This window comes from Canis lupus, chromosome 6 (assembly GCF_011100685.1).
Source record: "Canis lupus familiaris isolate Mischka breed German Shepherd chromosome 6, alternate assembly UU_Cfam_GSD_1.0, whole genome shotgun sequence".
Lineage (NCBI taxonomy): Eukaryota > Metazoa > Chordata > Mammalia > Carnivora > Canidae > Canis > Canis lupus.
This window is the reverse complement of record NC_049227.1, coordinates 71,351,151-71,365,132: the sequence shown is the minus strand read 5'-3', so window position 1 is coordinate 71,365,132 and position 13,982 is coordinate 71,351,151. Positions and strand designations below refer to the sequence as shown.

Sequence of the window (13,982 nt, the reverse complement as noted above, 5' to 3'; positions counted from 1 at the left end):
TTATTTTCACTTAGTATATTTTGGAGATCTTTCCATAGCAATGTCTGCAGAGCTTCCTCATTCTCTTTAACAGCTGCATAATGAATACAGTATAGCTTATTCAACCTTTTGGTGGTCATTAAGAGATTTGCAATCTTTTGTTATTATAAAGACTGCCACTATGAATAGTTGTGCAAATAAGTCACTTCATACTCAAAGGACTATATTTGTAGGATAAGTACCTAGAAATAGAATTACTGAATGTAATTATAAGAACTGCTAGAACTTATGCTTCCTATACATATTTCCATTTTGCTCACCATTGTACCCCAGAACCTACGATAATACTTGGCACATTCTAGACATCCAGTGCATATTCACTGAATGAATTTATGAAGTAAGACGTAAGGCCTATTTTTCATTCTTTCAGCAGTTATTGACTCAATGGTACTTTTTATGCTTTTTTGTTTGTTTTTTAAAGATCTTATTTATTTATTTGAGAGAGAGAGAGAGAGAGCGCACAAGCAGGGGGAGGGGCAGAGGGCGAGGGAGATACAGGCTCCCTGCAGAGCAAGGAGCCCCACCTGGGGCTCAGTCCCAGGACCCCGAGATCATGACCTGAGCGTGGGCAGATGCTTAACTGACTGAGGCACCCAGGCGCCTTTTGGATCTGATGCTTGTCTTATTACTCTGAGCACTGCTTTTCCCAGGATGTCTGACCACTCCCTCTGTCCCTTGGTTTCCCTCTGTCTACACATCCCTTCCCCACTTGACGTGGGGGCAAAACAAAGTTGGGGAAATTACATTATTATTTAGGGCAGACCTTTTTTTTTTTTTTTTTTTTTTAAGAGCATTATTGGAAGAGGGGATAGGAGAAAGGGGAGAGGGAGAGTGAGCGAGCGCATGCGCAAGCTCACCTGCGGATCCAGGCTCCTGGGGCTCACCTGGGGCTCCACGCCGCTGGCTCCATCCCGGCGCCCTGAGGTCCAGACTTGAGCCACCGCCCTCAGACACTTAACCCACTGGGCCATCCAGGCCTTTAGGGGAGATTTTTTTTTTTTTTAAGACAAAAAGTATTAGGGCTAGAGATCGTCCTCACTAAATGGTCAAAGTATCAACTCACCAGAAAGAAAGGCTCCATTTACACGCATTTTTAAAAAAAGATTTTTTTTAATTTTTTTTTTTATGATAGTTACACAGAAAGAGAGAGAGAGAGAGAGAGAGAGAGAGAGGCAGAGACACAGGCAGAGGGAGAAGCAGGCTCCATGCACCGGGAGCCCGACGAGGGATTCGATCCCGGGTCTCCAGGATCGTGCCCTGGGCCAAAGGCAGGCGCCAAACCACTGCGCCACCCAGGGATCCCCCCAAAAAGATTTTATTTATTTATTCATGAGAGGACACAGAAAGAGAGAGAGAGAGAGAGAGAGAGAGAGAGAGGCAGAGACACAGGCAGGGGGAGAAGCAGACTCCATGCACCGGGAGCCCGATGCAGGACTCTATCCCGGGTCTCCAGGGTCATGACCTGGGTCAAAGGCAGGCGCTCAACTGCTGAGCCACCCAGGGATCCCCAACTTGCACGCATTTAATAAAGTGGCCTCAAACTATAAATGGAACAATCACAGAGTTACAGGGAGAAAAAAAAAAAAAAGAGAGAGAGAGAGAGATCTACCATCATAGCAGATCCAACACTCTTTTCGTTACTGATGGTCCCCATAGGCCAGTGCGTCCCGGTCCATAAAGGTGTGCATCCTCACTCAGAGCACACCAAGGGTCAGGGGGCGGGTGGCCAGGTGTCCTGACAGGTGCTCCGAATGCAGACGTGGGAAAAGCCCGACGGGGGCACCTAGGAAGACGGCTGACCTACACGCCCAGCAAACCCGAATTGCGCGGAAAGCTCGCGGAAAGCACGCGGGTGTTTCTTTTGCAGAAAGCAATCCACAGCACGTGCAGGTCGTAGCCCTCGAGGCACACACGGAGGGAGCGGGGGAGACAGCCGCAGCCGGGGCCGGGAAAAATCGAAGTTATTGGGCTTATCGAACAATTCCTTGCGTGCAAAAATCCTCCTAATTACCACCCACTTCAGATCTTCGGACTCACGAGGGGCCTCAAGAACAAATATATTCATTCATTCATTCATTCATTCATTCATTTATTTATTTATTTATTTATTTATTTATTTATTTATTTATTTATTATTTATTTATTTATTTATTTATGGCCATTCAGGCCCTTAAACATCGCTTGAGACTTCGCGACGGCTCAAGGGCGCGGGGGCACCACGAGCCAGACGGCGGCAGGTGCCCGAGGATTTGCGCTCAGGCGGCGAGGACAGCCCCGCGCAGCCGGCGGGGTCCTCGGGCAGCCGCGCAGCCGCTCCTCGCTGCAGGCGGGAGCGCGGTCAGCTATGCCGCTGCCCGCGAGGGCCCCGGCGGGAGCTTTCTGCGCAGGCGCGCGCCGCCTAAATCCGCCGCGGAGCGCGCCCGAGTTCTCTTTCCGGTCTCAGTCATGGTGAGTGAGGTGGTGCCGCGCGGCGCTGCCGGGGCGGTGTGGCTGCCGCGGGCCCGCGCGGCCGGTCCCTGCCTGAGGGTGGTTGAGCGAGAGTCGGGGAGCGGTCGGGGGAGGCGCGGGCCTTGGAACTTGCTTTTTTTTTTTTCTTTCTTTCTTTTTTCCGGGCACAGGGAGGGTGAAGTATTACTCAGCGTTTCCTGCGGACCTCGCGGCCTCTAATTTTATCTAGGCTTCCTCCTAACAGGCAGGCCTCAAGATTCGCCGGCCCGATTTCTTAACAACTCAAGAAAAAAAAAAAAAAAAAAAAAAAAAGAAAGAAGAAAAAAAAAAAGAAAAGCCTTGGGCAGTCGGTGCTGCTGCTCCTTTATTATTTTTTAATAATTTTTAAAAAAATTTTTCCTATGTGTCTGTGGGCTCAGAATCTACAAAGTCCTCACCGGTACTGTCTTTGAAGATGCGGTAAATTTTATCTTATTTATTATTTTTAAATTTTATTATTATTTTTTTATTCATGAGACACACACACAGACACACAGGCAGAGGGAGAAGCAGGCCCCACGCAGGGAGCCCAACGTGGAACTCGATCCCAGGACCCCAGGGGTCACGACCTGGGTCGAAGGCAGGTGCTCAACCGCGGAGCCACCCGGGCGTCCCCATGCAGTACATTTTAAACGGGATCCGATGGCAATCCACCAGATTCTCTTTTCTCGGTGGTGGTCATGATGCACTTGCAGGGAGTGAACTGCTGCCTCGATCACAAGGAGCTAGGATGAGAAGTGAGCAGGCGACCACAGAGCAGCAGCCTGGTTTCCGGAAGGCTTGTTGCACACGAAGAAATGAAGACTAAAAGCTGGGGGCGAGGAGGCCCGAGGAGCATGAGCATGAACCGAATAGGCGAGGATCCCTAGAACGGTCCCCAGAGAACTGGACTGTAAATCCTGGGCTGGCCACGATCTGATTGTAGGGTTGCCACTTTGTGCGGCGTGCAAGCTTTTAGGTCGTCCTCAACTGGGAAGCTCGGAGGTCCTTTTTGGTGTTTGTTGATTTTACTAGGACTCTTAAGTGAGAGAGAAGCAGCCGCAGAGGAGGGTGAAAATGGTCTTGGGTCGATGATGAGCTGGCATGTATTCTGAATCTGCAGTTGGTGATTACTCCTTCAGCTCTAGAATTACTCTGAGACCTGAGAAATACCCGAATCTTTGCAGGAGCCTCAGGGCTCAGGTTGCTTCGAGGCAGATGAGGTGGCGGCTTTTCAAACAGAAAGTTGGCGTGTGGCAAGATGGGATCCGAGTGAAAAAAGTTCTGATGTATATTGGGTATGTGCACTGGGGTCAGGCATTAAAAGAGAAAAAGTTATTAAGTCCCTGCTTTTTATTTGGAAAGGGCACACCGCAGAAGGATGTTATCATCAAGTCAGATGCACCTGACACACTGCTGTTAGAGAAGCATGCGGATTATATCGCGTCCTATGGCTCCAAGAAAGATGATTATGTACGTATGAGTTCATGTTGAATGTTTATTTTGAAGAAGTGAGTGCACAAACATTAAGTAGGTCTGTATGTGTGGCCCATTTTTTTTTTTTTTTTTTTTTTTTTAAGATTTTCTTTATCTATTCATGAGAGAGGCAGAGAAGCAGGCTCCATGCGGGGAGCCCAACGTGAGACTCGATCCCGGGTCTCCAGGATCAGACCCTGGGCCGAAGGCAGCACTAAACCGCTGAGCTACCCAGGCTGCCCTACAGTCCATGTGTGTGTGGTTTTTTTTTTTTTTTTAAATGCTAACTCTTGCTTGCCAAGGACTGAAGATCCTTGAAGTGCAGTGCGTGTAGCTTTGGCCACCTGAGGTTGAGGGTTTATCAGAATTAGCCATGGATCTTAGAGGCTTTGCAAGACAGAATAGATTCCCCATCTACCCAGATTCTTAAAAGAGGTTTGAGCTACAGAAGAGGCCTGTACTTTTGTAGCTGAGGTATTACTTGCAAGGTCAGTGATGTGTTGGCATGTATTACCTGACTAAATGGCTGATGTGTGATAACACAAGCTCTAGAATTACGCTGAGACCTTGAAAAAGTTTTACCCTCAGTTCAAACTTCTTCTCTGGGACATTCTTAGAAAAAAAGTAATGAAGCTGGAAGTCAGTATTTTTCCTTGTAGTGTCTAAACAACTGGGTTAATTTACCATGTTGGGAAACCTCTGGTATTGATGAATTTGTGACTTGTTGAATTTCCATAACCTTGATGGAGTTGTTAGGACCATGTTTATTTTTTCCCTGGATGTTTAGTTAAAGGGTTAGGTCTTGACTTATCCCTGCCTTTTTTATCTAGTGCTCACCAGCTGATTGCCTAAACCCAGAATATGGGTTCACAGCAAACTATTGAGACTATTCACCTGATTGAAAACCGGAACATGGGACTAGCAAAAATTTATTTCTGGACTATTCTCTGTATCAGTTTTTATGCCTGACTTCTGCATACCATGGCCATTTTGGTTTTCAAGAGGTTGTATCATTACTAATAGGTAGTAGATGAGGCTGTGTCCATAGTCCATGTATTAGTAGGATGGATGTCTAATAATATGTGGATACTCTGAAGGAAAATACTTTCTCCCAAACTTGAGAAAAGTTGGTATATTTTTTACTTCTACTTCTGATTGGCTCTTAGGAATTAAAGTCCTATTTGTCTGGTCATTGACAGATGTGTTTATTATCTGCATCTCTGATACTACTCCCCATTCCCCCAAATTTGAGAGCCACAAATTTAAAATAAATACTGATGTTAGGATCAATTGAATTAAACAGTAAGTGTGGCTAGTTTTATGTATTTTATCACTTTGACCCTGCATCGATTCAAACTGGCACATAGAAGTAATTGTGTATTTCAGGAATACTGTATGTCTGAATATTTGAGAATGAGTGGGATCTATTGGGGTCTGACTGTGATGGATCTGATGGGACAACTACATCGGATGAATAGAGAAGAAATTCTGACCTTCATTAAGTCATGTCAACATGAGTGTGGTGGAATAAGTGCTAGTATTGGACATGACCCCCATCTTTTGTACACTCTAAGTGCTGTCCAGGTAAATACTTCCTAAGATTTAGCAGTCTTGCTGTATTCTTTTACCTGAGAATGGAGAAATTGAATTGGGTATTAGTAACGTGACAAAATTAATGTCAAAAAGTTTACCTAATCTTCTCAAACAAAGCCTGTATTCTACAAGGTCAATGATGTGATGGCATGTATTAGCTGAATCCAAAGTTGATGTCAATTGTAAGATTACACTGAGACCTTGAATGGTAAAATGTTTATTTTCAGTATATATAAATAATTTGAAAATCACCAAGTGGAGTTAAATGTTTTAATTTTGATAATAGTGAATATCCAGAATTGTGTATGTTTGTTTCTTTTAAGAATTTTTTTTTTTTTTTAAGACTTTATTTATTCATGAGAGACAGGCAGAGACACAAGCAGGCTCCATGTAGGGAGACTGACGGGAGACTCCATCCCGGGTCTCTAGGATTAGGCCCTTGGGTTGAAGGCAGCGCTAAACCGCTGAGCCACCCGGGCTGCCCCAGAATTATGGTTTTAAAGTCTACTTCAGTACGTGTAAGTTAGTAAAAATATAAAAGTTTTGCAATGCTAAGTTACAATTTATATGTAGGAAATAAATGATTTATGTTACTGGTTTGGGTTGATACTGTGGCAAAGTAGAAAGTCTGCACGTTTCTAAAAAGTTCATAGTATGTATGAACAAAGTTATGCTTGAAGATTGAAAAGGTAGTTGAAGAAAATCAGAACAAACTTAGCAGTGTTGACGTATTTACTTATTTTTTTTATTACAGATTCTTACTCTGTATGATAGTATTAATGTTATTGATGTAAATAAAGTTGTGGAATATGTTCAGAGTCTACAGAAAGAAGATGGTTCTTTTGCTGGAGATATATGGGGTAATGTCCATCTAATCCATGCTACCCAGAATACCAATATTAGAATCTCTGTTTTGGTGTTTATTGTAGTGATAAGGTTTGTTGGAAGTTTTTAGGAGGCTTTGCTAATAATTATAAGGAGATTTTTAAGTTTTTGATCTTTTCAGGTCCCACTAAGCAGCTGGTCTTACTGAAGTTAAATGGTCTGCTGGAAGTTCCAGCATGCACTGTGCTAGTTATATCAGCATACAGGAGAACTGGAACAGAGGGGGCCAGTCTAAGAGATGAGGTAGGTGAAATTTTTTCCCCCAATATTTGGTGGCTTTGTAAAGTTTTTTTTTTTCTTTTCTTTTTTTTTTTTTTTACACAAACTATTTACTGACAAGGGAGAAGTACTCAAAAAACTTTACAAACTTACTAGATATTTGAGTGGAGGGAGGGAATAGTACTATACTTGATAAATGTAGATAATCTCTGCTTTAGGGCTGAATACAGTGCAGGCCGGAGAGACCAGCTGCTTCATGGGATGTGAAAATCTACTTTTATGTAATAGGGTAAGTTTATTGTCCTCTTAGAAATTGAATAGTCCTTTTGGTTCTCTGTTATTTTCCCTTTTTGATGCTCTAAGCAACTTAAGATAATTTGCTGTATTTTTGACAATTTTCTAGTTCTTGATTTTCTTAGAAGTCATTTACTTGTGATTTAGCTTTCCTCCTGGCGATTTAAAAGTAAATGTTAAGCTTGAACTCTTGGAAGTTTAACCATGGTAGTTGTACAGTTTGTTTTTAGTTAACTGGCATTATGTACTAGGATCAGATACCTCTGGGAGCACTTAGTTTTCATTTGATTCCTTTTTCTTTTAGGAGAAATAGATACAAGATTCTCTTTTTGTGCGGTGGCAACCTTGGCTCTGTTGGTAAGTTTTGAATATTGTATTGGAATAATTAAAGTACCCGTGATTATTTTGGAATTCAATAGGCTTATTTTTTCTGTTTGTAGGGGAAGCTAGACGCTATTAATGTGGAAAAGGCAATTGAATTTGTTTTATCGTGTATGAACTTTGATGGTGGATTTGGTTGCAGGCCAGGTTCTGAATCCCATGCTGGGCAGGTAATTTATTAATGCAGATTAAAATATGTCAGTTTTGAAGGGATAAGTAGTGTGGTAAACTGGGAAAATAACATTAAAAGCAGTTTGGGTGTCTTTTATATATGAATGAAGTTAATTAAAATTAATGTAACATGAGATGTTATGTAAGAATTGCTTAAATGCAGATAAAGGAAGGCATTTTTACAGTAGCTTGTTTTATATACATTACCTGTTGGTGGAAGCTTTTGGCCCAGGCAAACCTAAGTAGATTTGTTACCATTAAAGATAACATTTTTGGGATGTCCAGGTGATTCAGCTGTTGAGCACCTGCCTTTGGCTCCACATAATCCCAGGGTCCCGGATCGAGTCCTACATTGGGCTCCCTGCGTGGAGCCTGCTTCTCCCTCTGCCTGTGTATCTATCTGGCTCTCTCTTCTCTCTCTGTGTTTCTCATGAATAAATAAAATCTTTAAAAAAGAGAGATGTTTTTATTTTCCATTAGTCACTCCCTTGCCCCGCCCCCCAAGTTTTATTTATTTAAGTAATCTGTACATCCGACATAGGGCTCAAACTCAACAACTCTGGGATCAAGTTCTGTGCTCCAACTGAGCCATCCAGATGTTCCTATTTTCCATTAGGTTTTTTTTTTTTTTTATTTTTTTATTTTAACAAAATTAAGTTTCCTCTATTGGCACTTGCTTGAAGATTATCAAAGGTCTCTACCATAGAGGACCATTAGTTTTTAACTAAGTAGATGGAACATTCAGTTCCCTACCTATCCTGAACACTTATTTGCTTATGCTAGAGAGATAAATAGTATTTGTACTATTATATATTGTATATGTAAAAGGTAAAATAAAATTTGCTTTAAGAGCCACCTGGCTGGCACTGTCAGTAGAGCATGAGACCCTTGATCTTGAGTTGCAAATTCAAGGCTCCATGTAGGGTGTGGAGAGATTACTTTAAAAAAAAAAAAAAAAAACTTTTTTTTAAGATTTTATTTATTTGACAGAGCAGGAGCAGGGGGAGCCTGACCTGGGGCTTGATCCCAGGACTCTAGGATCATGACCCGAGCTAAAGGCAGGCAGACATTTACCGACTGAGCCACCCAGGTGCCCCAAAAACCTTTTTAAAAAACTTTGCTTTTAGCCATGAGGAAATGTTGCCAGTAGAATTTCATTGCAGATTTGGATCCTAGAATTAGTATGTTTGGATTTGTTCAGATAGTTATGTTTGCAATTCTGACTTGTTAACAGCAGATTTTTAGACATAAAATGGCATTTTAATTGAGTAGTTTTTATCACTATGTTACAATTGAAAAATTATTATACACATATACTTTATGTCTGTAATTTTAGATCTATTGTTGCACAGGATTTCTGGCTATTACTAGCCAGTTGCATCAAGTAAATTCTGATTTACTCGGTTGGTGGCTTTGTGAACGACAGTTACCATCAGGTGGACTCAATGGAAGGCCCGAGAAGGTATTGTTTCATAAGATACACTGTGTTCTAATAGCTTTATAATTCCAATAGCTTCTTGTAAACTGATAATGTGCTTTTGCCCCTCCCCTCATTGCAATTTTTCAGTTGTACTTCCTAAAAAATGTCCTGGGCAAAAGTAAAACAACTAGAGTGGAGATACTTATAAGACTCTTGAAGCAAAGATGGGTTTGCTACCTTCTGATAGCTCTTTTTATGACAAAGCTTTCTTCTAATCTTCCTGTCCTGAAGTAGCATCTGGAGTTATCTGAAGGAAAACCAAAAAAATGGCAAACGCTCTTAGCTTTATTTATATTTGTATTCAGACATAGTTTGAATTTTTAAAGTATATAAAAATTTGCCACTGTGTGAAGAAGGCTTGGGAGTCTGCAGAAGTGGTGGTGCCCACTGCCTTTGCCTCTGAGCTCAAAAGATTTGGGGTCATGGCTGCTCCCTTTCTACCCTAAGCTGGAGGAGCCCTGGTGGGACAGTATATATTTCAACTGGGAACTACTTTCTAGTCTGGGCTACTGAGCTGGACCTGCTCTCAACACAGCCACTCATCTAGAGCCCAGAACACTTTGGAATCAGATTTAGACCTTTCTGCATAGGAGCCATCATCCACCAGCCAGAAGTCAGTCAGTCAGCCTCCAGAGAACAGGGCACTACAGAACACTGGACGGCTACCTGCCATGGCTGGCTCTTAGCCACATCCATCCAGCTCTGGACACACCCCAGAGCAGAGACGGAGATCTATGGTGGTGGGCACTTCCAGAATGATGCTGTCCTCCCTACCCCACCCTGGATACATGCTACTTTTGAACCATGAACCATGACCATATGGACTTAGGAAAGCTGAAGATCAGCCTGGGAACTTGTTTCTTTGTTTAGTCCCTAATAAGACAATAAATGTTGTTTTTAGAGGCCTTAAAAAAAATGAATGAAACGAAGCTGTTTCTTTGAACATTTAGTTCTAGATCTATACCAGGAAGAAATCAGTCCTGCATTAAAAGCTTTATTTACATCTGGGACACCAAAAGTACTGTTGAATGAACACGTATCTTGTACAGAAATCTCCATGTCTCCTCATGGATGTGAGAGGACAATTTACCAAATCAATGATTTTTTTTTAAATTATGTCACAAAATTTTTATTTAAAATGCTTAAGTTTTTTTAGAAAAACCCAATTTTGACACTTTGATTTGGAGAAAAGGAAATTAAACCTTCCTATCCAAGTCTGCAGTTCTCTTTAGCTCTCACACATTATGTTCTAAATTGGGTCTGTAAAGGCCAGGTAGTAAATGTTTTCAGCTCTGTAGAACATAGAATCTTGTTGGCAAGTACGTAACTATCCTGAAGAGCAGATGGTGCCATAGACCATAAGAAACCAGTGAGCATACCTTTGTTTCAGTAAAATTATATGATACATTTGAATTTCTTACGATTTTCCTATTACAAGACTGTGGTGGTGTTTTTTTAAGACTTTGTATTTTTAAAAAACCACTTAAACCTATAAAGAAACTTGGTTGTAGTCTAGGTTTGACTCCAGGGCTATATCCTGCTGGATCCTTGGCCAAGAATATGATATGGCATGGTGGTGCTTTTATCTGGGATTGTATTTTTGTTTTAGCTTTGCTTGCTTAATATTTAGGAATAAGTCGAGTGGGGAAATAGCCACAGGTAGTTTTCTAGCTAGTTAAGATCCAATGAAAAACCTGGGCAACTTTTAAGTTAGAAAATGGATCAGGTTTGGGATTGCCAGGAATCTACACTTAGGTAGGACAACTTTTAATGTGCCTGTGAATCACCCATTGATTTTTTTTTTTTTTTTAAGATTTTATTTATTTACTCAAGAGACACAGAGACAGGCACAGGCAGAAGGATAAGCAGGCCCCACGCAGGGAACCCAATGAGGCGGGACTCAATCCCAGGTCTACCAGGACTACACCCTGGGCCAAAGGCGGTGCTAAACCACTGAGCCACCCAGGCTGCCCTCACCCATTGATTTTGTTGAAATGATTCTTGAATAAAAAATGAGATACTCTGCAACTTTTAAACTCAAGTGACCCATGTTTTGAGCAGCCGAGCTTTAGATTATTTTTAAGAAAGTATATGCCTGTCTGGACAGCACTTGTTGAAAATGCTCTTTTTAGGGAAACAGAATATATGTCACCATGGATTTCATGGGTTTTAACCACCAGTTTGTTGGTTTCATTGCAGATACAATGTATAGGGAGGGTTGTCACTGAGTACCTAAACTATGAAACATTTAGCATAGATGTGGATTGAAATGTTTGGTCTTTTTTCCAGTGATTATCTTTAATTCTGAGTAATTGTATTCATGGATTTTAACATCTTGAACTGCATGTCAGCATATCCCTAATCCCCACCACCTCCTCATGTTTAGAATAGAAACTAAAATGGTGGCAACTGTGTTTTTTTTTTCTCCTAGTTACCAGATGTCTGCTATTCGTGGTGGGTGTTGGCTTCCCTAAAGATAATTGGAAGGCTTCATTGGATTGATAGAGAGAAACTGCGAAGTTTCATTTTAGCATGTCAAGATGAAGAAACAGGAGGATTTGCAGACCGACCAGGAGACATGGCAAGTATAATTCTGACATGTTCATATAATAGTTATGTTGGTTTAAGTTACTTTTCTGGCATTTACAGACTTAGAAATGGTTGATAATCAAAGTATTGCTTAAAAAAGCAGGATACTTTTCTGTTAATTTTTATTGGAGAATATATGAGGGTATAAAACAAGTTCATAGAAATTGTCAAAAAAGAGTATGGTAAAGGTTCTATATTTAAAAAAAAAACAATTTAAAGCCATTTTTATTTCAGAAAATTTTAAGCAATTATTTAAGTAAAAATATAATGGAACCCAATATAATTTGTTCAGAAGTAGGGTTTTAGAAGTTTTTGTTTTTGTAATACTCTATAAATTCTTATTTTTTAAATAGGTAGATCCTTTTCATACTTTATTTGGAATTGCTGGATTGTCACTTTTGGGAGAAGAACAGATTAAACCTGTTAGTCCTGTTTTTTGCATGCCTGAAGAAGTGCTTCGGAGAGTCAATGTTCAGCCTGAACTAGTGAGCTAGACATTGATGGAGATACAAGATAATGCTTAGTATAGTTTTGCCATCTTAACATTTCTGTAAAGTGCTTCTCAAATTTAATGACTACTGTGTCACTATTTTGTATATGAATTGTATTAATTTTAATAAATTATGTAATTATACATACTGTAAAATAAAGATCTTTATCTTCAGCTTTAGGTTTTTTTCCTGCAATGCTGTTATCCTGAGTACAGTATTTTGTTTCTGCTTAAGTGTATTTATTTGTATGTTTCCTTAACAGTAAACTATTGACTTAAAGTTTAAGTCCTGTGTTCTACTTGATTTTCCCATGTGCTTCTTTCATGTCATATAATAATGGTTACTGTAAATTGACCTGTATCAATGAGAATGTAAAATGATAAACCTATCCATATATGAATTAAAAGATTCACCAGAATAAATGGCTGTTGAAATTTGGGACTGTTTCATAAAAGTTAATGGTTACTCTGAACTGATCACTAATTTAGGTTAATGATTCATTTCACCATCTTAGAATAGGACTGCAGTCTAGACTACATTTCTTGTTTTTAAAACGTTTTATATCAGAATGTACCAGTTAAGTACCGAGGGAATTGTTAGCCTTTAAGGAAATAGAAGTTGATAGTTTTCCACAACATTTTTTGAGTCTTTTTTCCAAAAGACTAAAATGAGTATAAGAATTCTGAGAGTTTTACATTCTTCGGTGAAAATAAAGTAGTTCAGTGAACATTTTTCTGGAAATAGAAGCCGAAATTTTCTCAGGCGTGTTGGCAATGACTCTAGTAGTTTTAAGGATAATGATTAGTGGGGCTCCTGGCTGGCTTAGTTGGTAGTCCTGCCACTATTGGTCTTGGGGTGGTTAATTCAAACCCCACAGGGAGGGTAGAGTTCACTTGGACATCACTCACCAAGATCAATTTTAACATTGTTGAAAGATGCTTACGTGAGATTCTTGAAATGTCTACCATTGTTTTGATAGTTCACTGATTTAAAGAGTTAGGGTGAATTGCACTATTTCTGAAAGTTTGGAATTGGATGATGGAACATAACATTTTTATTTTTAGAGATTTTATTTATCAGAGTGCACAAGCAGGGGGAGCAGCAGGTGGAGGGAGGGAGAGGGAGCAGCAGGCTTCCCAAGGAGCAGTGAGCCTGATGCAGCATGGGCTCTACTGGAGATCATGACAGGAGCTGAAGGCTGATGCTTGCTTGACTGAGCCACCCAGGTGCCCTGAACATAATCTTATTTAAATGGTATTTGAATTTTTTGAAGGTGTTTTGAGGAATCCAGTCATGTGGGTAGTCCTCATGTAGGAATCCAGTCACCATGCTCTTCTAGACACCTGATCTACTGAGAATTTAGCAATTGCATGAATTCAGGTCTTTTAAATTGAAGTAGGGTTGATATGTAGTGTACAGTAGAGTACTTATTTTCTCAGTCCCAGCTTTTCTGAAGTTGGTATTATCCATACTCTAGACAAACAAGTAGGCACAACTTAATTACCTGAAGGTCCTTTGTTGCAGAGTTTGGATTTGTATGGTCTCTTCCTAATTAATTTGTACCTACAATATGAGAAATTGGGATCTGAGAGCGATCTCCGTTCTTGACTTGGTCCTTAGGGTGCTGTGCATACAGTCCTATGCTTAATGGGCAAATACCTTGTAATAACCGCCTTGTTGATATGTAAGCTGTAGGAGGCTAATGGCTCCTTTCTGTGTTTTCCCTGTAAGAGCAACTGTTAAGTGAGCTGAACACTGAATTTGTTTACACCGTCATTGGCGTTGGGTGTCCAGTGATGGACAGTGTGTAAATTTAAAAAAGAAGCTTCGTGTGTTTGGGGGTGTGTGGGAAATACTAAAAAGCACCACACACTTTGGGTAAAATACAGTGCTGTGAG

General features: G+C 40.6%; 1 protein-coding gene, 1 non-coding gene and 2 pseudogenes across 3 annotated transcripts; all 4 read left to right on the top strand.

The window, feature by feature from the left end:
* The first annotated feature begins 2,436 nt into the window (after nt 1-2,436).
* Nucleotides 2,437-12,522, top strand: RABGGTB (Rab geranylgeranyltransferase subunit beta). 2 transcript variants are annotated; one of them, XM_038541643.1, is made up of 9 exons: nt 2,437-2,487; nt 3,871-3,978; nt 5,368-5,565; nt 6,329-6,434; nt 7,277-7,329; nt 7,413-7,523; nt 8,861-8,986; nt 11,436-11,585; nt 11,947-12,522. In XM_038541643.1, the coding sequence occupies exons 1-9, from the start codon at nt 2,485-2,487 to the stop codon at nt 12,085-12,087; spliced, it is 996 nt and encodes a 331-aa protein (XP_038397571.1). In that variant the 5' UTR covers nt 2,437-2,484; the 3' UTR covers nt 12,088-12,522. The 2 variants fall into 2 exon arrangements, with proteins under 2 accessions (XP_038397571.1, XP_038397572.1); XM_038541644.1 differs by lacking the exon at nt 2,437-2,487 and adding an exon at nt 2,532-2,946.
* LOC119872413 lies at nt 3,592-3,670 on the top strand (annotated as a pseudogene).
* On the top strand, nt 4,469-4,550 carry LOC119872411 (annotated as a pseudogene).
* LOC119872410 lies at nt 5,706-5,777 on the top strand. The gene has a single exon (XR_005361503.1). It is a non-coding gene; the product is annotated as a small nucleolar RNA SNORD45 (small nucleolar RNA).
* Nucleotides 12,523-13,982: the final 1,460 nt, after the last annotated feature.

What these genes read in the sequence shown, in the direction of transcription:
- RABGGTB (XM_038541643.1), top strand. An exon ending in ACACTCTAAGTGCTGTCCAG is followed by an intron (nt 5,566 to 6,328) that starts GTAAATACTTCC and finishes TTTTTATTACAG; the next exon opens with ATTCTTACTCTGTATGATAG. An exon ending in TTTTGCTGGAGATATATGGG is followed by an intron (nt 6,435 to 7,276) that starts GTAATGTCCATC and finishes TTTTTCTTTTAG; the next exon opens with GAGAAATAGATACAAGATTC.